General features: G+C 43.3%; 1 protein-coding gene across 4 annotated transcripts in view; it reads left to right on the forward strand.

Moving 5' to 3' along the window:
- Nucleotides 1-26,956, forward strand: part of HECTD4 (HECT domain E3 ubiquitin protein ligase 4) — a 65,124-nt gene that overhangs the window by 18,367 nt on the left and 19,801 nt on the right. For 2 of the 4 annotated variants that reach the window (XM_084217404.1, XM_084217405.1), the window contains exons 9-51: nucleotides 676-837; nucleotides 933-1,046; nucleotides 1,250-1,390; nucleotides 1,728-1,960; nucleotides 2,361-2,506; nucleotides 4,176-4,246; nucleotides 4,765-4,870; nucleotides 5,454-5,574; nucleotides 6,402-6,530; nucleotides 7,677-7,801; nucleotides 8,834-8,987; nucleotides 9,259-9,359; nucleotides 10,130-10,328; nucleotides 11,200-11,346; nucleotides 12,462-12,566; nucleotides 13,215-13,378; nucleotides 13,693-13,926; nucleotides 14,060-14,252; nucleotides 14,407-14,511; nucleotides 14,595-14,683; nucleotides 14,996-15,171; nucleotides 15,843-15,978; nucleotides 16,125-16,266; nucleotides 16,359-16,525; nucleotides 17,075-17,221; nucleotides 17,505-17,689; nucleotides 18,079-18,232; nucleotides 18,469-18,749; nucleotides 19,170-19,359; nucleotides 20,189-20,270; nucleotides 20,834-21,036; nucleotides 21,208-21,343; nucleotides 21,946-22,128; nucleotides 22,358-22,528; nucleotides 22,948-23,117; nucleotides 23,444-23,559; nucleotides 24,362-24,465; nucleotides 24,676-24,837; nucleotides 24,973-25,121; nucleotides 25,348-25,427; nucleotides 25,545-25,708; nucleotides 26,153-26,390; nucleotides 26,818-26,954. In XM_084217404.1, coding sequence (XP_084073530.1) covers nucleotides 676-837; nucleotides 933-1,046; nucleotides 1,250-1,390; nucleotides 1,728-1,960; nucleotides 2,361-2,506; nucleotides 4,176-4,246; nucleotides 4,765-4,870; nucleotides 5,454-5,574; nucleotides 6,402-6,530; nucleotides 7,677-7,801; nucleotides 8,834-8,987; nucleotides 9,259-9,359; nucleotides 10,130-10,328; nucleotides 11,200-11,346; nucleotides 12,462-12,566; nucleotides 13,215-13,378; nucleotides 13,693-13,926; nucleotides 14,060-14,252; nucleotides 14,407-14,511; nucleotides 14,595-14,683; nucleotides 14,996-15,171; nucleotides 15,843-15,978; nucleotides 16,125-16,266; nucleotides 16,359-16,525; nucleotides 17,075-17,221; nucleotides 17,505-17,689; nucleotides 18,079-18,232; nucleotides 18,469-18,749; nucleotides 19,170-19,359; nucleotides 20,189-20,270; nucleotides 20,834-21,036; nucleotides 21,208-21,343; nucleotides 21,946-22,128; nucleotides 22,358-22,528; nucleotides 22,948-23,117; nucleotides 23,444-23,559; nucleotides 24,362-24,465; nucleotides 24,676-24,837; nucleotides 24,973-25,121; nucleotides 25,348-25,427; nucleotides 25,545-25,708; nucleotides 26,153-26,390; nucleotides 26,818-26,954 — 6,512 coding nt within the window. The remainder of the gene's footprint in view (nucleotides 1-675; nucleotides 838-932; nucleotides 1,047-1,249; nucleotides 1,391-1,727; nucleotides 1,961-2,360; nucleotides 2,507-4,175; nucleotides 4,247-4,764; nucleotides 4,871-5,453; nucleotides 5,575-6,401; nucleotides 6,531-7,676; nucleotides 7,802-8,833; nucleotides 8,988-9,258; nucleotides 9,360-10,129; nucleotides 10,329-11,199; nucleotides 11,347-12,461; nucleotides 12,567-13,214; nucleotides 13,379-13,692; nucleotides 13,927-14,059; nucleotides 14,253-14,406; nucleotides 14,512-14,594; nucleotides 14,684-14,995; nucleotides 15,172-15,842; nucleotides 15,979-16,124; nucleotides 16,267-16,358; nucleotides 16,526-17,074; nucleotides 17,222-17,504; nucleotides 17,690-18,078; nucleotides 18,233-18,468; nucleotides 18,750-19,169; nucleotides 19,360-20,188; nucleotides 20,271-20,833; nucleotides 21,037-21,207; nucleotides 21,344-21,945; nucleotides 22,129-22,357; nucleotides 22,529-22,947; nucleotides 23,118-23,443; nucleotides 23,560-24,361; nucleotides 24,466-24,675; nucleotides 24,838-24,972; nucleotides 25,122-25,347; nucleotides 25,428-25,544; nucleotides 25,709-26,152; nucleotides 26,391-26,817; nucleotides 26,955-26,956) is intronic. The other 2 variants (XM_084217407.1, XM_084217406.1) reach the window with 2 other exon arrangements.

Genomic DNA, 26,956 nt, shown 5'->3' on the forward strand with positions numbered 1-26,956 from the left:
GGAATTTGGCAAGGAGTTAGCTCAGAGAGCTATTTTAAAGGTTATGTTTTGCCATTTAACAACTCAAGTGCTACAGAAAAAGGAGAGTAAGTGGCTATTCTTGGCTAATTCTTGAGTCAGCACTCAAAAGGTGTTGATCAGCTGTTGCAGGAAGGAGATCATTTGGGCTGTCTACGTTTCATGAGGAGCAGGAGAACTTAAAAATAGTAAATGCATAGTGAATCTCAAGTGATCTCTGGATGTGAGGAGATAATTTGGCTCCAAGTGCTTTCAATGTAATTATCACCACACAATTCTTAATAGTTTTGGTTATAGCTTAGATATTTATTTATTTTATTTTGAAGTTGGTTTCTTTAGTTGAATAACCCGTGAAACTCTTTGTAGCCTTGTGGGGATTGATTGTGTGAGGCTGGGAGTCCACAGGGAAGTCATGGATGCCCCATCCCTGAAAATGCTCAAGGCCAGGTTCATGGAGCTCTGAGCACCTTGGTCTCATGGAAGGGCTGTCCCTATCCATGAGGCTGGAATGGGATGATCTTGATCCCAGCCATTCTGGAACTCTGTAGAAACTTCTCAACAGAGCTTCTAACTGTGGATTCCTTTGAAGCCCCAAGCAGAGCTCTGCCTTGTTCTGCAGAAGTGCAGTTTGTGACCTTTCTCTGGTGCACATTGCAGCTGCCAACACGAGCTGTGGGCTGCCCCTGAAGATGCTGAGGAAGACCCCGATCTACACGTGTGGCACGTACCTGGTGATGCTGGTGCCGCCCCCGGGGGGCTCGGGCAGCTCGGCCACGCGCTCGCTCTTCGGGGGCACCAGCGCTTTGTCCTCCTTAAAAAGTAAGTCAGGGCCATTGGTGGCAGGCTGGGAGTCCTTGGCTGTCTGGAATGCAATAAACTTCTCAGGAATTGATTGGAGCTGTGTTTCTGTGCAGTTCTTGCCTCCAGCCTGGTGTTCAACATCTCGGATGGGCAGTTCACCAGCAGGGCGGATCTCATCGATGCTGCGGGCAGCTCGCTCGGACGGGGGGCTCTGGTGCCAGGGCTTGGTAAGGAATGTAGGAGTCCCTCAGATCCTAAATGATCCATCTGGGATTGAATTTGCAGTCAGAAACGCTGCAGTGGGGTGGGGTTGCATGCCCATTGTTTAGATAATTTTTTAAAGCAAATAGTTTGGATTTATGATGCCTATAATGACGCTTCAGTCTGGTTTTCTACTAAATTGATGTGTGAAATATTTTCCTTCTCTCAGGTGCCTGTTATGATACAATGAATAACATGATCTGGACGTGCTCCAATGATTATATTGATCAGTGGTGCAATCCTGGGAACCAGGCATTCCACTGTGTGTGCCAGAGGCTGGGAGTGAGTCACGTCATCACAGAGCCCAAAGGTGAGGGGAGCCCACGAGTCAGCACTTTGTACAAAGGGGAAGTGAAACAGAGGAGTGGCAGAGAATAAACAGACAGAAACTGCCTTGCTGTTAAAAGCTGAGTTAATTCCTGAAAAGAGTTGTAAATATTGGTCATGGTTCAGCTTTCATTTAAGAGAGGGAAAAGTACAAAGTGAGATGTGGGGAAGATTCCAGATTCTTGCTGCCTTCAGCACAATAAAAAGGTGGCTTGGGTAATCCTTTTATGCCCTGAAGTTGATTTATTGCATTTTAGAGACAGAGGCTGATAATCCAGTCTGTGTCTATAGACAGCATTTGAACTCTCCTCTTCTTGCAGGGGATGCAACAACCACAAATGAGGTCATTAACCAGTTACTGCACCATGTTGGTGCCATGTGCATCCACCAACTCAACCTCCTGGCAGCCAGCAACAACCTCCCCATCAGCAATTTTTTGGGCAAGCAGCATCCCATTGAAGCCCATCACCTGAGCAGCATCTGTGACATTATGGAAAAGGCCATGGTCAATGGAGACACCTGCATCATCCGCTGCATCCTCGTTGTCTTCCAGGTACACAACCTGAAGTGGGCTTCAAAACTCACATGGAAAAATGAAAAACTTGGTTTGGAGTACACACAAGCACTGGTTTTATTTTTAATTAATTTTATTTAATTTTTTCTCCATTGGTATCCATGTAATGGAAGTTGATTAAGCAGTGGCTTTGCAATATTTTATATATTGATTTAAGAGCCCTAATTTCAATACAATCTCTATAGATTAAAATAAAACACAGAGAGGTTATATCCTTCTTCCTTTGTATTTCCCCCCCTCCCTTTTTTGATTCAAAATCAGATTCTCTCAGATTTCTAGACCCACACAAATAGTTTGAGGAACTGACTGCAGAAAATAAGTTAATGTAAGTAATGTTTATATTTTCAATATTAATATTTTTGTCTTTAATTTTTCTTAGGTGGTTTTTAAATTTTTCTTCAGCCCTCAAACTGAAAGGAACAGAGACATTGTCAGAAGATCTGGGTTGTTACTGTGGCAGTTACTGATGGCCCCAAGGGATCAGATCTGCTCTGAAATCCAGAAGGAAGTTTGTCTGGCTATTAGGTGAATATCAACTTAATTTAGGATTTAGTTTCTTTGAAATGTGGTAACAGATGAACATTCACATTGTGTTCAGTTTAATTTTACATTAATATGAGGAAATGTAGTGTGATGGATTTTAAGACATAATATGATAAAATTATTACAGTTTGTGTCTGTGGAAGAAGAGATACAATGTGTTGGTCTTGATGAAATAACAAGTAGTAATTACTTTATTTTAATTTGTTTCTTTTTTTACTTGCTTTCTTAAGGATTTTAAAAAATATTTATTATAAAATAGTTGCTAAATTCAAGCAGAGTTTGTTTGAATGAGTTCCTTATTTGGCTGCTGTGGTGTTGGCAGCTCTTACCTCAGTGGGAACACTGGAGTTCTCCTGAACAAAAGGAACATCAGGAGAAGCAGAATTAATAGTACTGGAGGGGTCAGTAATACTGGAGGGGTTAATGATACTTGAGCAATGCTCTGAGACTGAAGGCCCAGGGGAAAAGAAAAAAAGTGTGGTTGTATCTCCTGAAAAGGAGATAATGGAAACCTCAGGGCCAAGGAATGCTGGCTCCAGTGTGCCAAGGACAAACAGAACCTGCATTTTCCAGTGGGAAGTGCTCCAGAGGTTGAGAACAAAATCTTTTGAAGATCAGCCTGCATTTTCTTGGTGTGAATCACAACATTCCAAATTTCTGTGGCTCTGTGCTACTCTTGAGTGAAGAACAGTTTGGCTCAGGAGGATTACCTGGCATTTTCAGGGCTGTGCTGACAGGGAAAAGTGTCTCCTGTCACCTGCATGGATACCTTGGGTGATGTTTCCTTCCTCCTGTTTCCTCCTTGGGGGATTCTGGTGCCAGTGGAGCCCTCAAAGGGAGCTGGCAATGTGTGATAACTTTTCCTGAGGTTTCTATCAGAGAGGATCAGCATGAGCCAGAGGGAAGGAAGCTGCAGTAATCTCTGCTCACAGTGTGAAGCTGAAAAACATCTCAGTTTTCTTTTCTGTTACTGAAAAAGAAAAGGGAAAGGAAATGGCAAAGTTGCATAATGATTTCAGCACTTCAGACAGGCATGAAGTACTCCTTTGAAGTGATTGTGATCTCAGTGGGGGAATTCACACAGAAAGGACAGAGTTCATCACAAGTTAGAGGGAAAAAGTCTCCACCTGGAATGTTTCTGCAGAGCTGGGGTGCTCCTGAAAAGCTCCTTCCAGAATCTTCTGTGGAGCTTAAACTAAGGCTTCTATAGAGCCAGTCTCCAAAAAGTACAAGGCAGTTAGTGATCCCTTGATTATTGTGTTTGTGTTTTCCACTGTTTTTAGCACAGAGAAGCCTCAGCTCTTACCCCATCACCAGAGGTTTTGGGGGTTTTCTCTGAGCCATCATAGTTTTTCCTGGTATCTCTGTTTCTTAAACTGTGTGCAAGTGATGAATGGGGAGTTTTCCAGAGGGAAGCAAATAGCTCTTGGAAGAAGCTTTGGGACCTAAACAATAAAATATAATTGATTATAAGAGATTCTTGGAGAAAACAGCTGCTTATGTTCTAATATTGATGTTAAAATCTGGAGGATGACATTGTAAATGTTCCATCAGATGCTGAATGTGTGGTGCCATTTGTCAAATGTCCACTGAAATGGTTTTGTTCACTTCTAAATCCATCAAGTAATGCATGGTTTTATTTTTTCCTTAGCTCTGGTTTAAATATCCTGTATCCTGGAGAAGCAGAAATCAATAATTTATTGAAATTGGTCTTAACTGAAGGTGAGAATGTCTTATTGCCAGGTGAGAGTGGGGTTTTTCTGAGAACAAAAAATCAAAATACATCTCAAACTTAGAGGGAGAGTAGTGTGGGATATTGAGCACTGCTCTGATTTAAATCCATGCTTTTGTAGGAAATTATGGAATGCTCCAAAAGGCTGCATGGCCTGGGGTAGCTCAGGTGGAGAAAAGGAATATTTGCAAGCACCAAGTAATCAGAGGTGATGTTGGACCTCAGTGGAGGGGGAATCATGTCCTTGAGTTCACCAGGAAATGGGAATCTGGCCTTGGAAGCAGCTGATGCTCAGTAATTTGTTACTTCACAGGAACGTGTTGGAGCTCAGTGCTGGGAATTTCCAACAGTGCCATGGACAGGGAAAGTGCTCCCAGTCTGGGACAGCACCTCTGGTCACCCTGGGAATGCAGCCATTCCTGAGCTCTAGTCTGTGTTAAATGAGGTATTGGGGAAATGAAATCTCTTCTGTAAAATGCTGCTTTGCAAAAGTTTATTTCCCTTTCAGGAGAGAGGAACAGTGGCCTCTCCCAGCTCCGGGATGTTATCCTGACCAATTTAGCTGAGCAGCTGCAGAACAACAGATTTGGAAGTGAAGATGATGATCATTATAGGTAAAAAGCCTCTGTTTATAGGATGTTTTTCTGTTACTTGCTTGAGGTGAACTTGTAGGAACTTCTGGAATTGCTTGGTGTGCTCCTGCAGTGTGACCTGAATGTTGTTTGTGTCTGTGGGGGAAGGTTTCATTAGGGTGAGGGAGAGATTTGATGTTTTAGGGCAAACTTTGGATGCTTCTGTGCCCAGACTGGGTTTGGAATTCCTTGTTCTTTGCCATGTTCTTGGTAAATTTGAATGATAATTTCATAAAGATGATTTTATAGCATTGCTCTGTGTATAGTAGGTGACTTTCCAGCAGTAAACTGCCAGTCTCAAGTACCTGTTCAAGTTGGGAGGAGTCTTTTCCAGGAGCCTTAAGAAATCACAGATTTACCTCAGCACAGTGCAGCAGCCCCCTGGAAATCTGTTGTACTTGTTGTTAAACGTTTCAGCCTTGGGGCTTTTTGGGTCTGAATTTGAAGTTTGATCCTTGTTTAGGTTTCTCATAATGTGGGATGCAGTTTGCAGAGTGAGCTGAGCTGTACAAAATGCACAGTAATTAATGTTTTACATTTTCCACCTTTGTTGCCTCTCCTGAAGACTCAATGATGAGCTCTTGCACTACATCCTCAAGATTGTTGTCCGAGAATCTTGTGTCTTAATCACCAAGTGCCAAACTGTATCTAAAGATGACTTTCAAAGGCTTCTTTCAACTGTGCCTGTAAGTAAAATGTGTTTTGATAAAAGTATCTCTGCCTTTGGCTTTTTTTCTTCCTTGAATCCATCCTCTTCACTGAGTACAAGGAGGTGAAACTTTTATAGTTGTGTCTTAACAAATCCAGGAGAAGAATTGTCTTTTGTTTGTGCTGTGCAGGGAAGAAAAGAATAATTTCTCACAGCAAAAGAAGTTGTTCAGTAATGCTGGAATGGGTTTATACATGGATTTATTTTCTGCTTGCTGTTCAGTTTAAGTAAAGTTTGTGGATCTCAATATTCGACACAGCTTAAAGAATCAAACATGCAGTTGTGTGTTGTGGTTCATACAGGCTGAAAGAGTTACCAGTGACAGACAGGAATGAGTTAAAGCTGACATTTGATGGTAAAGCTATGGGCAAGTGTTTTTAGCAGGATCAGCTCCCTGAGACAAGCAGGTTGAGCTTCCATAAAAACACTGGGAGGGGACAGGATGTCCTGGTCTGAGGGGAAGGAGGAGTGGCATGGAACCATCCCTGCAGGAGTGTGAATTACATTTCTCTCTGGTGGCACAATCTTTTCAGAATGAATTCATCCTTAGAGTTCCTGAATGTTGCTATAATGTTCCAAACCTGAACAAAGTTATGCTGCCTCTTTTTATTTTTGTGAGTTACTTCACAAAATTCAGCATTTTGCAACCGGTTTCTTTCCTTAAATATATAAAATGATTTCTTTGTTCTTTCTTCTTCCTCAATCTTTTTTTCCCCTCTCTCCAACTTCCAAGTCTGAGGTTTCCCTGACTCAGGGTTGATGGAGGGTTTGGATAATGCAAAGTTTTACTTATTTGTGTTCAAGGCTGCTTCCTCGTGCTTGCGGTACCTGATGGCTGTGCAGAACCACCTCCTCAGTAACACTATTTTGATTAAACCTGATGACAATGATGACAGTGACAGCTCCTTGCAGGGAGAGACATTGAAGGTACAGGTAAACACCAAGTTTTATTCTAGTATGGCTCTCTTCAGTCAGTGTGCCTGTGACACCTTGTTCCTGCAGTGCATTTGCTGTTTGCTGGTGGTTCATATCCTTTTGATACAGTTGAATAGCTGGAGATCAGGGAAAAACAGTCCAGAGTAAAATCTGCAGTTATTCTGTGTTCAGGATTCCAGCTTGCATTCCCTGTTATCAGTGAGAGCAGACACTTCTCTTCCTAAATATATGTATAATGAGATTTTAAGTAGATTTTAATTAGTATGTGCTAGAAGGATTCCTGACCCGGGAATTTCCTTTCCTGGACATGTTACCCCAGACACTTTTTCCTCTCCAAATCACTCAGGTGGTCCTTGAAAAAATTATTACTAAATACATAGAATACTAAATAAATAAATATTTGCCTTACCTGGCTATTGCATTTTTGCAGTTTAAACAAACAAAGCTTGTGTATAGCCACTTTCATCATTTGTCTGAAATAGAGGGACTAAAGTTTGTGGCAAGAAGCTGTTAGAGGACAGGCTTTGGTTGGTGGAAGTTTATTAAAATGCTGCATTTCACACTGCTTCCTCCAGCTCCCAGGTTTGCCCTGGAGAGCAGGTTGTCTGCTCATAATAATAATATCTCCCTAATGGAGTTGATTTCTGCATACCTGGTATTTTGCTAAGCCAGTTTTCTCTGCTGCTCTTTGAGGCTGTGTGTGTTTGTGAGCTGCTGCAGTTGGTAGTGATTTGTTCAGGCTCGTTGAGTAAATGCTAAATATTGGAGTATTTTTTCTTGTCTCACTGTTCACACCGTGTTCATTGTTCAGTTTCTCTCTCTGCAGTGCTCCTCATCCCTGCTAGGACATTGTGTCACCAGTCCTGTACCTTGGCTGGCTCTCAGCTCTCTCCTGTGCTGGACTTGGGGCTTCCTTCCCTCTAGAAACTGGATGTGCATCCTGTAAAACATGCACCTAGTTTCTCCCAGCACTTTGGGGCTTAACATTAATCAAATTTAAGTCTTGGATGAATCTCCTGCTGCAGGCCTGCCAGGTCACATTATCATTCTTTTCATTTGGAAATCCATCTTTTTGTTCTGTTGTCCTTTTTTGGGGGGATTCTCTAAGAATTTAAGTATCCTGTAACTCTTTTTTTTACCTAGGAACTCAAGACCAGCATTTTGTCTCTTGCCACACAAATTCTGACAGGATGTGATGAAGTCTTAGAAATGCTGCAACAAGTCACTACAGCACTAATTAACAGTGACATTTCTGACAGGGAGCAAAGGTAAGACAAGTGGGAGGATCCTAATTTGGAAACAGGGAGCTGCTGCTCTTTGTGCCTTATTGTACAAGCACAGTTAACATTAATTATTCTTATCATTTCATATTTGAGCTTTGAATGCACAGGAACTGTTTCTTCCTGTAGCAATTGTTTAGCACTCAGCTGGTGGAGAATTTAAAATCACTCTCTATGTCAGTCCTGATCATCTGTAGGTTGATATTTCTGTAGGAACCTCAAATTGAGAAGGTTTTAGTCAGTTATAATGGTATTTGTGAGGAGAATACCTGGAAATAAACTGTAATTAGCTGGGAATACTCCTGTAAGCTAGAGCAATCTGTTTATTTTTAAATTTCTGATTATTGCATCCCTAGGAGCTGGATTAGATATTTATGTATGACAATCCCTGGGTGTTGTTTTATATCCAACATATTCCATCACCTGCCCTTCCCTGTCTCCCCTCCTCTTAAAAATACACCTTGGGAATGGGGTGGAAACAAAAGCTGTGAACTTTTTCTCTCCTCAAACAAACAGCTCCCTGTCCCAGCTGTGTTCCAGGTTTCACTTTCTGCTTCTCTGTGCCTGCAAGATTAGTTGTGTTTATTGACAACACACAATTCCTGGGTGATATTTTCATATGAGTTCGTGTTCAAATATATTTTTGTAGCTGCAGATCCTTTTCAAGTCCTTTGAGCTCCATGTGCTGGGAGCTGATATCCACACTGGTGCATTTGTGTTTGATGGGGACTTTCATCCTGTGCCCAGGGGAGCTTATCCTTCTCTGAGTAATTATTAAACTGTTGATTTACTGTCTCTGCTCTCAGATTGTTCGGTAAAAATTGTCAGCAATTCAAGGTCACTGGCACTTGGGAGAAATTGTAGTGGTTTCAAGATTGTTTTGGGGATTTTGTTAATATAATACAAACATTCTCTGCTGAATTTTGAATTGCTGTTACAAGATGAAACAGAAGTGACTAAAAGCAGAAGTGCTGCTCTATGAAAAGAGTTGTTCCTCTGTAACTTTGGTTCTCCTTCCAGGTTAAAAGGCCTGGAGCAGATCACAAAGGCCACCATGCTTGGCCACCTGCTGCCTGTGCTGCTGACATCCCTGATGCACCCAAACCTGCAGACCCTGACCATGGCTGATGCCCTGATGCCTCAGCTGGTGCAGCTGGTCCTTTACACCAGCCAGGTATGGGCTCTGTGCCACCCTGGGCTGCCCAGGGCCAAACCTGGGGCCTGCAGCCTCCAAAATGCTGCTCAGCTTCCTCCAGGCACTCATCCACACTCAGAGTTCAGAGTTTCTCCACAGCTGCTGATGCTGAATGTTAAATTTGACTGCTCCAGGAGCTACTCAGTCATGATTTATTGTCAATAACAACAATTGTTAATTATTTCAATCATGAGCTCTTAAAATGCTTTACAGTTTGCATGTCCCTAACACTGTGTATTTTGGGCCACAGACTGCACTGCTGCTTAAAACCCAGTCTCCAGTTTTCTCAGAACTGAACAGTTCCCCCAGTTGTGCTCCAGAGCAGAAAGGGAAGCAGTTACCTGATGAGAGGTGATTTTCTTTACATTTGGGTCTTTTTATGGGATAAACTGAACTATGATGTCTATTTGCCCATTGCTGTGGGATAAAGCAGCAGTTTTTAATTTGAATTAATGTTTAAAGGCATGCTGGAATGATTTCTAAGGCTGTCTCAGTTTTATATAAGCTTTTGCAAAAGGCAGTTAGTTCCAAATTTTGTTCTGTATATAGAATTAAACTATTAATAACTTCAGGTTGTTTACACAGAGTATGGTTTGTTCTGTTTTTTTTCCTCATCTCAAGCATTAGAAATTAAATCTAAATGTTTCTCTCTCAATAAATTAGGCTAGGGAGGACCATCAGGAGAAAATGTAAATTGCTCTGGCAGCATGAGATACAGAATTAAAACCATTGCAAAGCTATTAAATGGTTTAATTTACAGAGAAATAACATTTTTAACTCCTGCATTTAAATGCTGTGTCTCAGCTCAAAGTTTTCCGGCTCCTGCTTAGGAACAGAAACAAACAACTAAAATCAAATTAAAATGCTTATTTGCAGCATTGGAGAATTTGCAATACTAAAGAATTCATGATAATGGGATTTTTTGTGTGTAAGAGTATATGTAATGTATGAATAATGATGATAATATATGTAATACATGAATTCCCTCAATAGAGTCCTGCCTAAAACCAGGAGTCACTTCCTTGTCTCTATCAATACTGAGAGGTGATTTTTAATTACTTTATTGAATGACAGAAATCTCTGTGCTGTATTTTAGGCCCAATTTCTCACTCTAATTTCAGGATGCTGGAAGAGAAGGAAGAGCCAGGATTCCTGACTGGTTTGAAGATCCCTGCTCCCTGGGCTGCTGGCAAGACTGTGGAGACAGTGCATCCTGTCAGGGATAACTATAAATTTAAGGAGACTGTCCACATTCCAGGAGCCCGCTGTTTGTATCTTAGATTTGACAACAGATGCTCCTCCCAGTATGATTATGACAAGGTAAGCAAGGGCCAGCTCAGCCCCTCTGCAGTGAGGGAATTCCCTCCAAAAAAGTGGGAGTTCTGCCATGGGACAAGTGTGGGAGGCTCCAGGGATTGGGAGATTGAGGGATGCTTTGGGTTGGTTTTTCCCCTCAGAAATTCTGTCAGTTCTGGTTTTTAAAAAAAATTATTTCAGGCTGGCTCAGACTGTCCAAGTTTGACTTTTCTCAGTTTTACTCATGTTCAGTTTTCCTTATTTCCTAAATTTTAATCCAGCTGCCTCCTTTGATCAGCACAGTTGGTTTAGACTGGGTGGAGCTGGAGAGGTTCCTTTTTCCCTGATAATAAAGAGCTTGTTTACCTGGGTTAATGGGAACAAATATTTTAATTTTAAGAAAACAACCAATAGCACTTATCCACTTTGTATTATCAGAGAGCTGCTTGTGCTGCTTGCTGAGTGCTGCTGTTTATTCTTTGGCATAGAGCAAGACTTGATGCTCATAAATAACTAATGGGAATATCTTTAATCAGTAATGGGTGACATTAATATTGAACTCCCCAAAAAAACCTGATCCCACCAAAGTCACTGACAAAACTTTGGCTTTGCTGGGAGCGGGATCAGCCCCTCACTGCTAGGGAAGGAGTTTGCTCTCTGCCTCAGGGCTGGCAGTCAGGATTGCTCCTGCTCTGCTCCCAGCCCTGCTGTGTGAGCAGGGACCAAGCCCCTCCAGTCCCTGTGTGCCTCAGTTTCCCCATCTGTAAAATGGGGATAATAATACTTAACCCTGCTGCCCTCACCGAGCCTGTGAGGATCGGTTCACGTGCATGGAGCGCGGTGGAAGTGCTAAGTATTATTATTATTATTAGGTTTTCTTGTTTTTCTCTTACAGTCTAACAGTGTATTTTATGTTTTGAAGTTGGTGATCTATGCTGGTCCTAGCACAAACAGTAGGAAGGTTGCTGAGTATGGAGGCAATACACTGGGATATGGCAGCCGTAGTGTCTTAGGAACGGGGTGGCCCAAGGACTTAGTGAAGGTACAGTATTCCCATGCACCTCTCTCCCCCATAGAAAAATCCCTTTGGAAACCATGCCCAGCCCATTTTACCCTCATAGCTATGCATTCCAAGCTTTTAAGTGTACAGTTATCCATGATGAGATCCCTGCTCGGTGAACTGTTGTGTCCTTGGGGGAGAACTTTAAACTCGGCTCTGTGTTCCGTGTGATGCTTCCCTTGGAGTTTGTTTTGTGTCTTCCTGGAATTCTTGATGGAGATGTTTGAGTCCTGCAGTCTCTAATGTACTTCTCCTAAGTACACCCTCCTAGGAGAAGCTCTAGGCAGATTCTCTTAAAGTCAATTTTTTGGATAATAACCCACAAATATATCAAGTGGCAAATGTAACAAATAAAATCCAACCATTGATGTTGGATTTTAAAATTTAATTGGTGCTTTTGGCAGTAAAGCTAAGAAGAATATCTCAAACTTCTTGAAACATCAGCATTTCAGTGCTTTAGCAGTGTGTCCCCTCACACTCTCTGCAGTGTGTTTTTATTTTTGTTTAATATATATTTGTGCTGCTACATTGTCCCACGCTAAAACTGGGCTTATTTACATGACAAAAACACATTGTAGAAAGAAATCAAGAGGTGATAAACTGGAAAGCAATTTCAGACAAGAACTCCATTGTTCACAATTAAGGGAATTTGGTTTATTTTTCACACATAGGTTTTGATGCTGTTCTTTTAGCAAGCTCCTTGATTAATTTGTTGTCATTTTTCTAATTGAAGAGCTTGTCTGTCTTCCTTCAGGAAGAGAATTGTTAATTATTTATTGCCTGGTTTCTTGCAGACAAACAGTGAAAATCAAGGCTAAATAACACACCGATAATTTCTGCTTTTGATTTTACAGCTATGGTGGTTTTATTTGTTTTACTCTTGCCAGCCGGCAGCAAAATTAAGTTTTCCACTTAAAGACACCTTTACAAAAAGGAAAAAAAAAATCAAATCAGAATATTTCATTTGAGATAAAAACAACCCCAGATAACTGTCATTAAAAGTCATCACCACTTGTGTGAAAAGCCTGTTTGTTTGCCTCAATCATTAAATCTATTTTCTTTTTTCCCCCCTTCCTTCCTGCCCTGGATGTGTGAAGGTGGAAGGAGACACAGTCACGTTCTCCTTTGAGATGCGGAGCGGGCGCGAGCACAACACCCCCGACAAAGCCATGTGGGGCTTTGCCTGCACGGTCCGAGCACAGGTATCCAGGGGGAGCATCCCAGGGGACAGCTTCAGCTTCCACTGCCTCCTGCCTGCCACAGCACGTTCCAGATCCTGGGAAATGTGCTTCCAGCGTGGCAGTTGGAGATGGAAACCAGCAGTGACTGGTTTGGGCAGTGAGACAAATCTGGTGCTGGCAATGAAAGGAACCTGAGTTTGGGATGCAGAGATCCCTGTGGATGGGTTGGCACTTAGGGATTCATGGAGATAGTTGTTATCAAATGTCTTATCTATCTCCTGAAGCCACTCCAGGATTTCTTTGTAACAACCTGAAAATCAGAGAAGTCCTGAGGAAATAATGATTCCAGCCCATGAAGAAGACAGGGGAGGGATTCTGGGATCAGACACAGGGGATCTTGAATCCCACTACAAGTTGGGGTGACTGAACCAAAAATAACTTTACCTGTTCCTTCTTGGTTCAGGAAAATAATGTTTAAATCCCTTACTTCTTGTCTTGAGTTGTTCTTATAAGTTGCTGTTAATTGTTAAGCATTTTTTGTTTAAGAGTTAAGATTGATATTGAGCTATATCTTACATTTAGAAGATTATATATAAAATTTCCTATCTTGAATCTGTTGGAAAGGACTTCCTGGTGGATTGCTTGAACTTCTTCCTGTTCCTGCTGCAGGAATCCTCAGAGGATGTGTCAGGAGGTTTGCCATTCCTGGTTGACCTGGCCCTGGGCCTCTCTGTGCTGGCCTGTTCCATGCTGAGGATTTTGTACAATGGGCCAGAAATTACCAAAGATGAAGAAACCTGTCAAGAGCTCTTAAGATCTAAACTTTTACAAAGGTAAAAAAAAAAACACCAAACAATTTTAATGTGATTGTTTTTTTTTTCTGAGGGGAAGTGACTTCTTGTGTTCAAGTCTTGCTCTTTAAGGTGATGTTTGGATTGTATTTTGCTGTAGTTTGTTCAGCAGTTTGTGTTGCCTAAAACTGAGGGGATATTCTCCAAAACAGAGGTGTTTTTAGAGTAAAAGGAGGGTTGGGTTATGCTTGGTATAAGCCACACTTCAAATATTAATATTTTCTCTTTGTAATGTGTAATGGGGAATTAGGGAGGAGAGAAAAATCCTTTTCATTGGTTTTTACTCCTTTTTGCAGGTGCCAGTGGCAGGTGGAAGCCAACGGGGTGATATCTCCAGCCCTTACTCCAAGCCCTTCTCCATTGCCTCTCACCATAGAGGAGGACAGGGAGTTCACATATCCCTCTGATGTGCTCGTGCCTCCTGTTGGACACTACTTTGACCTGCCCAGGATTAGGCTGCCCCCAGGAATCATGATCAAGCTCAGGGAAATTTCTGGACGTGCTCGGCCTCAATTTAGACCCAGTATAAAGTAAGGAGTCCTTGTTTCCCTCTGGGTTTTTAACCTTGTTTGTGAATGCAGCATCTGATGATTTATGAATGTGAATTGTTCAAGTTGGTCTCTTACACCTGATTAATGAGTTTGGCTTTCCCTGGAACCCTAGGGAAGTGATCCAGCCAGAAGTCATGGAGGAGATGGTGGTTTCATGTGTGATTAAACATCTCAATTTGGTTGATGCTCTCCAGTCCCTGATAAATTTCCAGTATCAGGAGGAACATGCTGAAGAATATGATTTACTTTGTAAAATTATGGGAGAAACCTTTAAGAAGCTGAATGCCATGGAGAGACAACTGCAGGTAAAAAGAAAATTATTTAAAGCAACACAAGGCTTGTTTTGAGAGTAAAGATGTATTTTAGCACCACAGAAATACAAAATGTACTCAGATTTCTTCTTCTAAAATCCCTTCTACACCTTAAGTCCAACAAGTGTGATTTTTGTCTCTTTATCAGAGTGTGGCTGAGCTGGAGCAGAAGTGGCAGAACGAGGTGGATGATGCCATGCATGGGAAGCTGGAGAACAATGTCCCCTTTTTTTATGATTATCACTTCAACGAGGTGAGCCCTGGGGCTGCTCTGGGTGCTTGGGCCTCACTCTGCTTCCTCAAAACCTGCTCATCCTTCTCCTTGCCTTTGTTTAGAGCAAGATGAAGGAGCTGGAGCTTCTGTGCTCCATGAAGGAAGTTTCTTTTGATGGGAGTGATCTTGAGAACGTGGTCCTGGCATTAAGGTCAGTATTAGTGAAGATTTAGGCCTCAAAGGAGGGGCAGCTTCAGGGGAATTCCAGGGAGTTCAAAAAGAATCTGATGGAATTATTAGAAACTTTTGTGCTGAATATATTAATATTAATACCTACAACTCCTTGTGTTTGCTAAGGAGTCACTTGTTAATTTCTTCCATTTTTTCTGCTTTCTCCTTTGCTGGCACAGAACAGACTGATGCCATAAGTCCTCTTTAGCTGACCTTTCTCTCAGTAACACTTCCTTTCTGAAAGCATTCAAACATTGACTTGGCTTCTTTTACTTCCCTTTTATAATCCTAGGGAGAAGTTTTTCCAAGAGGTGAATTCACTGATCCAGAAGACCTCTCATCCCTTAGCAAAGACAAAAACCTTGGTGAAGAGCTTGATGAACAGAGCAGAGCTGTTGTTGCATGTGACCATCGCAGCACAGTCTGGGATCACAAGGAGCATATCTGGGACCCCTGCAGAGACTCCAGGTACATTTCTCATTACCAGCTTTTTCTAAAGATAGTTTTTATTCCTTATTTTTACCTCTTTTGCTTTAAACTATTTTCCCCTAAATTAAATTATTCTTTTACAATAAATGAAGTCGAGTCTTTGTTTTCTGATTACCATGATGATGGTAAATAAAAAGCTGAGTAATAATAGGTGGAATTTAAACTTGTCTCCTGATTTATTGAGGAAAAATACTTAACCAAATCAAAAGAAATCTGATTTGAAACAATACCTGAAAACAGGAAAATCCTCTGAGCTGGATTTGTATTTTGTTTGTAGTGAGATTTAATCATGTCTGAGCTTTAACTTCCCTACTCTCTTGTTTACATATTTCATATGAAAACATGAGTGACTTGCAGTTGTCCTTCTAAATTTCCCTTGAGTAATTCTTAACATGTGCTGATTATTATTTTTTAAATCTGCATTTGGGAATTTGTGAATTGAAGCCTTCAATTCCAAATCTTTAACTCTCAACAGGGTTGAAAACAGGAAAATCCTCAGATCTGAGTTCCACGTTCTTGCTTAGACTGGATTTTCCCCACCCTATCTTTCAGCTTCCACTGGGATATCCACCAGTGATTTTTAAGCCAGTTTGTAAATACTGTCCTGCACCAGGAATGATGTTTTTTATTCCTATTTTATAACACTTCAGCCTGTAAATCAGCCACTGAGGCCAAGGTGATCTCCCACGCCGTGCGCCAGCCCGTGTTCCTGCGCAGCATGTCCGCCCCGTCCGACCTGGAGATGATCGGCAACGAGGACATCGAGTTTGCCCGGGCCAGCCAGAGGTACAGCAGGGTTTGTTCCTCCCCTTCACCCCTCTGTGCTGTCCCAGTGATCAGCTTGATCAAATTTATCACTGCCAGCACAGCAGCGTTTGTGGTGCCTGGATCAGCTCCCTGCCGCCGGGCGTAACGTTGCGGTTTCTTCGCAGGCGCCGGCACGTCACCAGCCACAGGAGCAGCTCCTTCACCCTGCTGCAGTCCCTGGCCATCGAGGACAGCAGGGACAAACCCACCTACAGTGTCCTGCTGGGACAGCTCTTTGCCTTCATCGGGACAAACCCCGACCAAGCTGTACGTTGTTACTTTAGTTCAAATTCCAGCTTGCTCAGAAATAGGAGGTGCCTTGTTTGTGTCTAACAAAAATCCCCTCTCAAACCTCACAGGTGTCCAGCAGCAGCTTCCTGCTGGCTGCCCAGACCCGCTGGAGACGTGGCAACACCAGGAAACAGGCCCTGGTGCACATGAGGGAGCTGCTGACGGCCGCCGTGCGCGTCGGGGGCGTCACCCACCTGGTGGGCCCGGTGACAATGGTGCTCCAGGGAGGGCCAAGGTGGGTGCATTTCTCCAGAATTCTCTGGTTTGGTCTCTGTGGTAGGGAATAAATTGCTTTGCATAAGGGAAAGCCAGAAGTGAGCAGCTGTGAGGGCACAAGTTGGCAGAGCTAAGGGTTGCAACAAACACTTGGACTCTTGTGGGGTGAAAAGGCAGAAACTTCTAAGAAATGCTTTTATTTATCAGTAGATGAACTTTCCTTTCATACTGGGCTGACATGGACCCAGGCATGTATAGAGGGTGTCCCTCTCTCTTGATTTAATTCTAAATTGTTCTTAATTAGGTATTTGTGGTAGATTTAGCTGATTCTTTATCTAAATGTAGTAAATGTTTTGTATTTGGTTTGTAGTAAGATTTAATCATGTCTGGGCTGTAACTACCACAGTGTCTTGTTCACATGTTTCCTATGAAAAATGAGTGACTTGCAGTTTGCTTTCCAAGTCTCTCTTGAGTGATTCTTAACATGCAGTGATTATTGTTTTCTTGAAGCTACATTTGGAAGTCTGTGAATTGAAGCTTTCCATTCCCAATCTCTAACCCTCAACAGGATTGAAGAGCTGACGTGTGGTGGGATGGTGGAGCAGGTCCAGGAGGCTTTTGGGGAGACAATGACATCGGTGGTGTCCCTGTGTGCCCGGTACCCCATCGCCTGTGCCAACAGCATTGGCCTCTTGTGCACCATTCCTTACACAAGGTGGGGAAGGGCTTGGGGAAGGGATGGGGGGACATCCACACCTGGCCTTAGTAGGCTCTGCTTTAAGGAGAAGTGTTAAATAGCATAAATACATCCCCTTTCCTCATCATGGGGGGCATCTGAGAACATCCAGTTCAATTCCCTCACAATTCCATCTGGGGAGGACAAGGGAGAGGCAGAACCGTATTTCTGCCAAGTGAACTAATTAATTACTGAGCTAACAGCAAGTTCTGGATTGCCATTGTGATGGAGAAGTGAATTCCACCCTGAATTTTCCCTGCAGGAGTGAGGAGAAGTGCCTGGTCCGTAGTGGGCTGGTCCAGCTCATGGACCGGCTCTGCAGCCTGAGCAGCCAGACAGAGTCCAGCTCAAATGAAAAACAGACCAAGAAACAGAAGGTGGCCACCATGGCCTGGGCTGCCTTCCAGGTGCTGGCCAACCGCTGTGTGGAGTGGGAAAAGGAAGAAGGTAGGGACACTGGAAATATCTTCTGCTGGGTGTTGTTAGAACTGTCTGAGGGCAGTCATTCACTATGACTTGGGTGAATGGATTCTGTGGATTCTTAAGAAGTGAATACAAAATTCAGTAGATTTTCTTCTTCTTGTTTTTTAATTCTGCCTTTTTTCCTCCCCATGGAAATAATTTCAAGTTTTGCCATTTGTTTCTGTCCAAACGTAATCAGAGAACCTGGAGATTAAATGATCATTTGGCATTTTTCCTGTGGTAGAATTCACCCATAAAACATTTAAACCTACACGTGGCTGTTGGCTAATGGTGGATGTATCAGGGGTTATTTTTATGGTGTGTACATTGATTTTTGTTGATTACAGCTGTGTATTCTTCCATCCCTTCCAAAGGGGGTTCCACAGATGCTGTCCACTCTGGGCTGGCCAGGCAGGTCTCCAGCCTCCTCACCAACCACCTGGCCAGAGCCACTGAGTGCTGTGGCAACCAGGCTGCAGGGAATGATGCACTGCAGGATGTCCTCAGCCTTCTGAATGACCTCTCAAGGTACCAGGCCTTTCCTCTGGAGTATTTTCTTCTTCTGTATCAAAGCCCATGTGGGATCTTCTGTGGATTTTTTTAAACCATTCTAAAACTGACCCTTAATATTAGTGTTTAATCAGTGCTGTCAAGTTATGGAAGAATTGCTAAAGATGTTTTGTCAGACACTGAAATTGGTTTTAATACATCTTGTAAATAATAAATGAATTTGGTTTTAATTTCAAGATTCTTTTCCCTTTCAGGAGTCACATAGGTAAAGCCATCCTGAGCCAGCCAGCCTGTGTGTCCAAGCTTCTGTCCCTTCTCTTGGATCAGCGTCCTTCTCCAAAGCTGGTGCTAATAATCTTGCAGTTGTGTCGTGCTGCTCTGCCTCTCATGAGTGTTGAGGACTGTGGAAATGTGGAATTGCCTCCCTGGAGTTACTCAGTGCCCTCTCTGAACAGCGAGCAGGATGATCCCAGTGACCCAGCCTCCAAGATTGCCTCCCTGCTGCTGGCAAAGCTGGCAGATTATGTCGTGCCAGGTACCACCAGCTGTTGGGTGTTGTGCCCAAGGGATTTGTGTTCCATGGAATCTTGGAATGAAAGGGACCTTAAAGCCCATCCAGTCCCACCCCCTTCCACTCCTTCCACCATCCCAGGTGGCTCCAAACCCCATCCAACCTGGCCTTGGGCACTTCCAGGGATCCAGGGCAGCCACAGCTTCTCTGGGCTCCCTGTGCCAGGAGCTTTTGTATTGACAGAGAGCTCAGGTCGTGGGAGGTATTTCTGAGAGCAGGATATTTCTGTGCCTTTCCATCTGCCTCCTAATTTCCCTGGTCTCAGACCAAAGTGGGTGTCTCAGTGATGTTTCAGACACATCCCAGATGTGTCAGCATTAGTTCCAAGGGTAAGAAAATTCATGGTTGTGTTTCTTTGTTTTCTTTTTTCCTTTCTGCTTCAAGGCTGCCAGACAGTCCTTTCTCCAACTGCCTCTGAGCCAGATACTACCTTGGCAAAAGCCAGCCCTAAAAATTCCATAAAAGGTGATAAGGATCCTGGAGAAGAAAGCGAGGCAGTGGATGGTAAACTCTCTATTTTTATCCATAAAAGAGAAGATCAGTCCTCCCATGAAGTCCTTCAGCCTTTACTAAGGTAATCTCAGCTCACTGGATTGGAATTAGAAACAATTTTGCCAATTCCCTTTATCTTCTCCTTTCTTCTAGTGCTGCAGAAAAATACATCCTAGATATAAGAGTAAATTGGGCAGACACTTTGCTTTCCCATGTCTTGTGTTTACTGGCAAAACAATAAGATAATGCAAAGGAACATGGGAACATCTTCATCTGTCTGAAAACAATCTCATGAAAAATTAGCTACTTAGACTCAGTGTTTCTGATGGAATATCATTTGTCTTGTTTATGGTGTGACAGGCTGGGTAGGACTAACAAATAGAACTGTCAAGGCAAAATGGCTTTAAAAGCACTGCTTTAATAATGCATAAGCTGGACAATAATTTGCTATTAAAGATTCTTTAGTATTCTCAGCACCCACCTGGATCTTGGGATCACTGAATGCCAATGCTGTCACCTCCTGCATTTTGTGTTATTTGTTCCATCTTCCCCCTCTCCCTGATTTGGTTCTGAACCCACACTCTTAAAAATTACACTAAAAGGTCCAAGGGAAAGGTGAACTCAGAGCCCTGGGCATTTGTGATCAATAAAAACCATTTCATGAGGCTTCTTCCTGAGGGGGGGAAGGGTTAAATTGCTTTGAATAACTGCATTCAATAGGATTAAATTCCCTCTGTAAATGGGGTATGTCCTTAACTGCCTCATATTTCTCTTGCTGTTGAGCATTCAGCTGCAGAGGTGGCTTCAAATCATTTCAAACCAGCCATAATATATGGAATTGGACTGTGTAGCTCAGCTGTGTTTTCCAGCAGTCAGAACAAAGCTCCTGTGTTTTGTTTCCCCTCCAACAGTAGCTCAGAAGGTCGCCCATTCCGACTGGGAACTGGAGCCAACATGGAGAAGGTGGTGAAGATGGATCGGGACATGACAAAAGTAAGAGGAGAAATAACTAAAGAATTGCTCAACATCCTAAAAACTGGTAGCCAGGGAGAATTCTTGGGTTTTACTGATGCTAAGACCCCTTTGTTAAATGTTGTTTTATTCATCATTTACCTCTGTAAATACAGATCAAATACAGGGGTAGATGATGAAAAAGAATTTAAGCTGATGCATCTTCTAGCCACTGTAGGTTAGGTTTAAGCCCCTTTGATATTCTCTTTCCTCAAGTGCTAAATGCACATTGATAATGCAAATTTTAAGCCACACACTTGAATGAAAATTTCATGTCTATTTCTAGAGGTGTTCTTCAGTTTTTGCACCAGAAATACTCATGGTGGCTTTTTGATCAGAGAAATTGAACTGTTAATTCAAGAATGGAATGTTAAAGGCAGTGAATTTACCCCGATCTCTCTGTAGATGATAAAAAGCAAGAGAGAGAGCTTGTTTATAACTAACACACACCCAGGAGGGGATTTTGCTGTGTTCTCAGCACTTGTACATGAGCAGAGTGACCAAACAGGTCTGACATTTGCTTTCCATGGCAATTTCCTTTGCAGAGTGGCTGCTGTGAAGTCATTACAGAAGAAGCTGCTGCAGCTCTTAGAAAGGCAACCAAGTGGGCACAATCTGGGCTGATAGTGAGTGTGGGGCCACCCATAGAGACTGTCAATCCAGAGAGCACCAGTGGCTTGTCCACTGGGGACAAAAAGAAGACAGCACAAACTTCCATTTGCAGGGAGAGGAATTCAGAGCTCGCCAGGTAAATCCTTTAGCCTGCATTCTGCTTTTCTCTCTACCAATATTTGTAGTGCTCTCAAAGATAATCTGGCTGTTCATAAACTTATTTCCTTTTTTTTTGTTGACACCTGAAGCTTCTTTTCATTTTGTGGTTTTGAACTGAATTGTCAAATTGCCTTTGTCCCCTGGCCAGGACGGATCCGGTGAGGCCGTTCATCAGCGGGCACGTTGCAAACAGCATGGCAGCAGAGGTGATTGCCCTGCTGCACAGCCTGCTCATGGCCCCAGAGTCCAATGCAGCCCAGATCTGGACAACAACTGCTGAAAAAGTGAGCAAACACAACCATGAGTGGCACATGCCTCACTGGGGGTTGAGCAGTTAGAGAATCTGATGATTAGCAAGGCCTGAGCTGCTCCTTGCTGATTTAAACACCAGGGTGTGGAGCTGGACAGACCCAGCCCTTTCTCAGCTGTCTCAGGGTGGGACAAACACTCAAAATTTACCCACCATTAGATAATGTGCTGTCATTTCTTTTCAGGGATTAACAGTGCTGTTTGTTGGGGAGTTCCCTTGCCTGTGGCAGGTTATTTTGCCTTGGCTGTGGCTTCTGAGTGTACAAAGTGTTGCCTGGAACAAAACATGTTGATTTTATGTTCCTCTGAATCCTGCAGCACCTAATCTATTCCTGAGGTGAAATCCTCAGCAAAAACTTTTGCTAAGATTGTATTTTATCCTTAAAGTTACCAGGGAATGGTCATGGCTTTGATGGTGCTCACACTTCAGAGAATGTGGAATATTCTGAGTTACATAATTCTCTTCAAGAACAAAAATAATTCTTCTGAGACTGTGTGGGCTGGAGGCTTGGGGCATTGGTTTTTGTTGGAATTGTGCTTTGAAGTTGTTCCCTGGTATTTTTGCTTCTGTCTTCAGGTTCTGTCTCGGGCTCTGATGTACATTCCACAGCTTGGGAAATATGCAGAGAGCATTTTGGAGAATGGGAGTAGCAGTGGAAGGAAACTGGCTAAACTTCAAAGGATTGCTCGGCAGGCAGTGGCTGCCCTGTGTGCTCTGGGTGGCTTTAAGGAGACAATTAAAATAGGTTCTGAAGTTCAGGTAATTCAGCACTGTTCATATTTGATATCCTAGATGAGAACTGCTGCTCTCCTGAGGTTTTCCCTGCACTGGGATCCTTGGCAGCAGGATGTGCTTGTGGAACAGCAGCTTGTGGAGCTTTTTTCCTTAAACACCCCCCTGTGCTTGTGTGTGCAGTTGGTGTGTGATGTCAGACACTGATTCCTGGTTGTAACACCTTCAATCTCATGCAGCTCTTCTTTGGTTGTAGGTTTTAGGCAAAGGAATAGCAGGAAGCATTGGAGTTGTGGCATCTATTAATGAGCAAGAAGGTATAGCCACGGTCAAATTCCCACCCACCACTATAGACACTAGAAAGACCTCCCAGGCATCAGACACTTTAACTATTCCATTATCTAGGCTCTGTGTTCCAAGATCTGAGGTATGGCAGTTTGAAACATCCAGTATTCAGTATAATCTTGATTCTTGCTTTATTTCTGTCACAGCATACTGACTGTTAATCTACAGCACGTTAAAAAAAGTGTTTCATCTTTGCTTATAAATGATTTGTAATGTTTGCCTTATTTTTTAAGCATATATTAACAATATGTTTAAGTTCTCATTCAAGTAACATTAATGGTCATTTTTGTGCTTAAGGATATTCTGTTGCATACTGGGTGGGAGGTTTTTTTGGTTAATTTCTGGCTCGGTTTGGGGTTTGTTTATTTTTCTTTTATTGGTGTTTGATGCTGATTTTGTGATAGTAAAATATAAGAATTAACTCCAGGTAATAAAAACACCCTCATTTCTTAGAAACTAACTACTTGAATTTAACTTTTTACCGTGCCCCCCCACCATCAGGCATTGCCTCTTCATAAACTGTCCATTACTGAGAAGGTAGTACAGGCAGTCCAGTCCATGTTGCTCCCTCAGGAGGGAAGTCTCTCTATTCACACCTCACTTCCTGCAACAGGAGATGGCTCAACCCCAGTAATGGCAGTGGTCCGGCTCCTTGCTGAAATAAGAACCAGGTGAGTCCTGCCTTTGTGCACAAACATCCCAGGCAATTGCATGAGTCCTTGTGCCCTTCCTCTGGGGCTGTGCAGCAAGGGGCTGCACAAATTCCTCTCTGCTCCCATGAAGTGTCTGGGTGCTGTTCATGAGTGTCCCTGCAACACACTGAGCAAATGCCTCAATAAATCCATTTATGAATCAGGGGAAAGCTGCCTTTGGGGAGGGTCCAGCTAAAACCAGGGTCAAGATCACCCTTAAATCACCCTTGAATTCACTAAAGCCAGCTTTGAATTCAGCACACACTTTGTAACACTTTAAATGCATTCATTATTTTTCTCTTCAGAGCATGCCTGGTGATGGCTCAGCTGTTGGAAGACAGCTCATTCTGTGAAGAATTCATTCAACAGTGCCCAGCTGCTGTAGAAGTTCTGAATTTGGTCGCCCAGGAGTGCAGCCCTGGTATGTAGCCAACACCTTCTTGGCATATTCAAGTCAAAAACAGATCAGCTTTTAAATCATTTCAGTGTTTTCTCCTCCAGCTACCCAGAGTTTAGGAACTGGCATGGGACAGAGTGTCTTGTCACAGCTGCAGAGCTGCTGATGGAAGAGCAGTTAATAATCAGCCTAAATCACTAAACATTAGGCATTAATTTAGGCCAGAAGAGGATTATTCTGTGTATCAGAAAAGCAAGTCCTGGTTTTCTTCTGCACTGTCCACTTTCCTTGCTTCCAGCATATCCTATTCTGCATTCCTTGGCATTATCATTTGTATGTTTTCTTTTTATGACCTTTTTGCTGGTTTTTGCAATGCTTTGTTATATTCCTGATCCTTGAGCTTTCCTACTGGGCCCAGCAGAAATCTTAGTTTAGGGAAAAGTTTTTAGGAACATGCCAGAGAAAAAGTGGCTGAAGTGAAGGGTGGGAGCCAAGGGATTTAGGTGTCAGAGAGCAAGGACTGATTTTTGTGACAGTAGACATAAATTTTTTTGCTTTCCTGCCTTTGTTGGACCATAAATTTGCTCACTAAAATGAACTTTATATCTTAGTCAACATAACAGTGTCTTTGCAAACCAAATGTAAATCAAACATGAGAAGATACTTGCATATGTTACATTTTACCTTTAAATCTGTCGTTTAGTTAAGTAAGGCTGATCAAACCTTCTCAAAGTGCAAATACCATATTTATTTCTGAATTAAGACTGCACTGTTGGACTCGAGGCAGCAGCTGGAGGCTGATGCCTGGTGTGGGTTGTTGTTGCAGGGGAGAGGCTGGTGGTTGTGGAGATGCAGTGTGAGAGGTTACGGATGTTGTACCGCGACTGTGCTCGGCCCCCTCCTCCTCCCCTGCAAGCAGACAGGAGACAGGTGAGCACAGTGCTGAGCCCTCTGCCCTGGGAGAACCCCCTGCTGCTGCCCAAACTGGGGGCATTCTTGAAATATTTAATGGGAATTTCTCTGTTGGGATGTGGTTTCTTGGAGTTGTATTAAATGTGCCCCTCATACACTGTGTGGTTGTATTTTAGTGGGTGACTTGAATTGTGATTGGTAAAATAAACTGCTCTGTTGTGTCTGCAGCCCAAGGAAATCACATGGAGCCCATCCAGGGTGTTCCCCCCAGTGAGAGCCTGCATGTTCTCCTCACACCTCACTGCAGTGACCTTCCTGGCTGATCCCAGTGCAGGTGGGGGCCTTCCTCGGGGCACCTTTATCTATGCCACCTCCCCAGTGCCAGTACAGGTGAGACCTCACAGCTCTCCAGCGCTTTGTCATTGAATATCCAACAGGGCATGACAAGGATAAGCAAGACAATAGCTTCTTTAAGCTCTGTTTTGTCAATAACTTTTTAAAATGGTCTATTATTTTTATTTCTAGGCACCATCATTCTACTGGGAAATTGAAGTGGTTTCCTATGGAGACACAGATGATGACACTGGGCCAATAGTTTCCTTTGGATTTGCCACAGAGGCAGAAAAACGGGATGGGGCTTGGACAAACCCAGTGGGCACCTGCCTGTTCCACAAGTAGGTTGGAGATGCACATGAAAAACCACGTTCAGTACATTTGTCAGCAGGCTGGGGAGGAGGCTGTAGTGGGCAATACATACTTATAAATTGAATGCTAAAATAGACTGGAATATCTTTGCAAAATCAGGAAGGTTGAGTTGCCTTTTGAGTATCACAGCTTTGGTGGGTGGTGATCCTGCTCTGGCTCAGTGCTGTGGCTCACTGTGTCCTTGTTGCCCCTCAGCAATGGGCGAGCAGTGCATTACAATGGCTCCAGCCTGCTGCAGTGGAAGAGTGTCAGACTGGATGTGACTCTTTCCCCTGGTATGTGAAAGCATGGCTAAAATCCTTATCTGCTCCATCAAAAAATCCTCTAAAAGTCAGGGAAATGCTGGATGAGAAAACTGATTCAATCCTTTTTATGATTGTGTTTTTCTCCAGGTGATGTAGCAGGAATTGGATGGGAAAGAACAGAAGGAACTCCCCCTCCTCCAGGGCAGCCAGCAAAGGGCAGAGTTTATTTTACATATTGCGGGCAGAGACTTGTGCCCTACCTAGAGGATGTGTCTGGTGGAATGTGGCCAGTTGTCCACATTCAGAAAAAGGCAAGTGTATAACAGAAATATGTCATTTCGGAAATATTAAAAACATTATATAAAATATTGAACCTGCTCTGTAGAAAAGCAAATTGCTAGTTTTCCCCTTTCTTGGGTAGGTTGAGGTATTCATTAGGCCTCCCAGGTGCATGTGTTGTGTCATTATTTTGGTTTTCCCTGCCCATTAGCACAGCAGTGTGCAGCTGGCCTGGCAGGATGCCTTGTGCCATGCCAGGAGCTCCTCTCTCAGCATTCCTGGCCAGCAGTGGCCTCGATTCAAAGCACCCAGCTTGAAGCTGGAAAGCAGGCGAGTTCAAAGTGTCTTTAGCAGCTTGAAGCTTTCCCAGAGAGCCAGCTGGGGATCCTGGTGGCAGGGGGTTGTGATCAGCTCCTGCCTGGGGCAGAGTGATGGCTCAGAGCAGGATCTGAGAGCTTCCCTTCATCCTTTTGCAGAACACCAAGGTGCGGGCGAACTTCGGCTCGCGGCCGTTCGCCTACGCCGAGGGCCAGGCTCACCGCAACGCCGCCGACCTGTGCCTGGACCTGGCCGAGGAGATCAGTGCCAACTTCGAGGCCTTGCCCTTTGCCATGGCCTCTGACAGTGACAATGACGCTGGCACCAGCATCGCCTCCGACCCCGGCACCCACGGGCCCCCCTGCAGGATCGCCGCCGTCGCCACGGCTCAGCAACGTAAAGTGACATTCGCTCCTTTAAAGCCCTCCCAGCAGGAATACCAAGCAAAGAAATAGGATTTAAGCACAGCCTGGCTGCAGTCTTTAGGCCTTAGGTAGTGCTTGTTTAGGTAGGGCAGTGCCACAAGTCAAAGCTGTGTTTATCTGATTTCAGACAAGGCAATTAAAGCGTCTTCTTTGGTCTTCCTCTATGTGAATACACAAATTATTCGTAATTAACGCAGCTTCAATGAGAAATGATCTCATTAGGGTTTGGGATACAATGGGATGTCATGGTGGATTGGATCAGCCAATTGGTTATGCTGTGTCAAAAGGAATTGCATTCCCACCCCGTGATTGGAGAGCACGGAATGCTGTGTATCTCCAATTTCGTGGGATGTCTTTGCATGCATTATCATCTCATTATTTCTGTCTGTGTCTTGCAGAGTATGACAGTGACACATCCTGCCATTATAAAATGGAGCTGAGCTATGAGAACTTCATCACCTCAGGCCCTGATCCTCATCCCCCTCCTATTGCAGATGATGAAAGTGATGATGATGATGACGATGATATTCCCAGGGT

The sequence above is a fragment of the Fringilla coelebs genome, assembly GCF_963513975.1.
Source record: "Fringilla coelebs genome assembly, chromosome: 17".
NCBI classification, from domain to species: domain Eukaryota; kingdom Metazoa; phylum Chordata; class Aves; order Passeriformes; family Fringillidae; genus Fringilla; species Fringilla coelebs.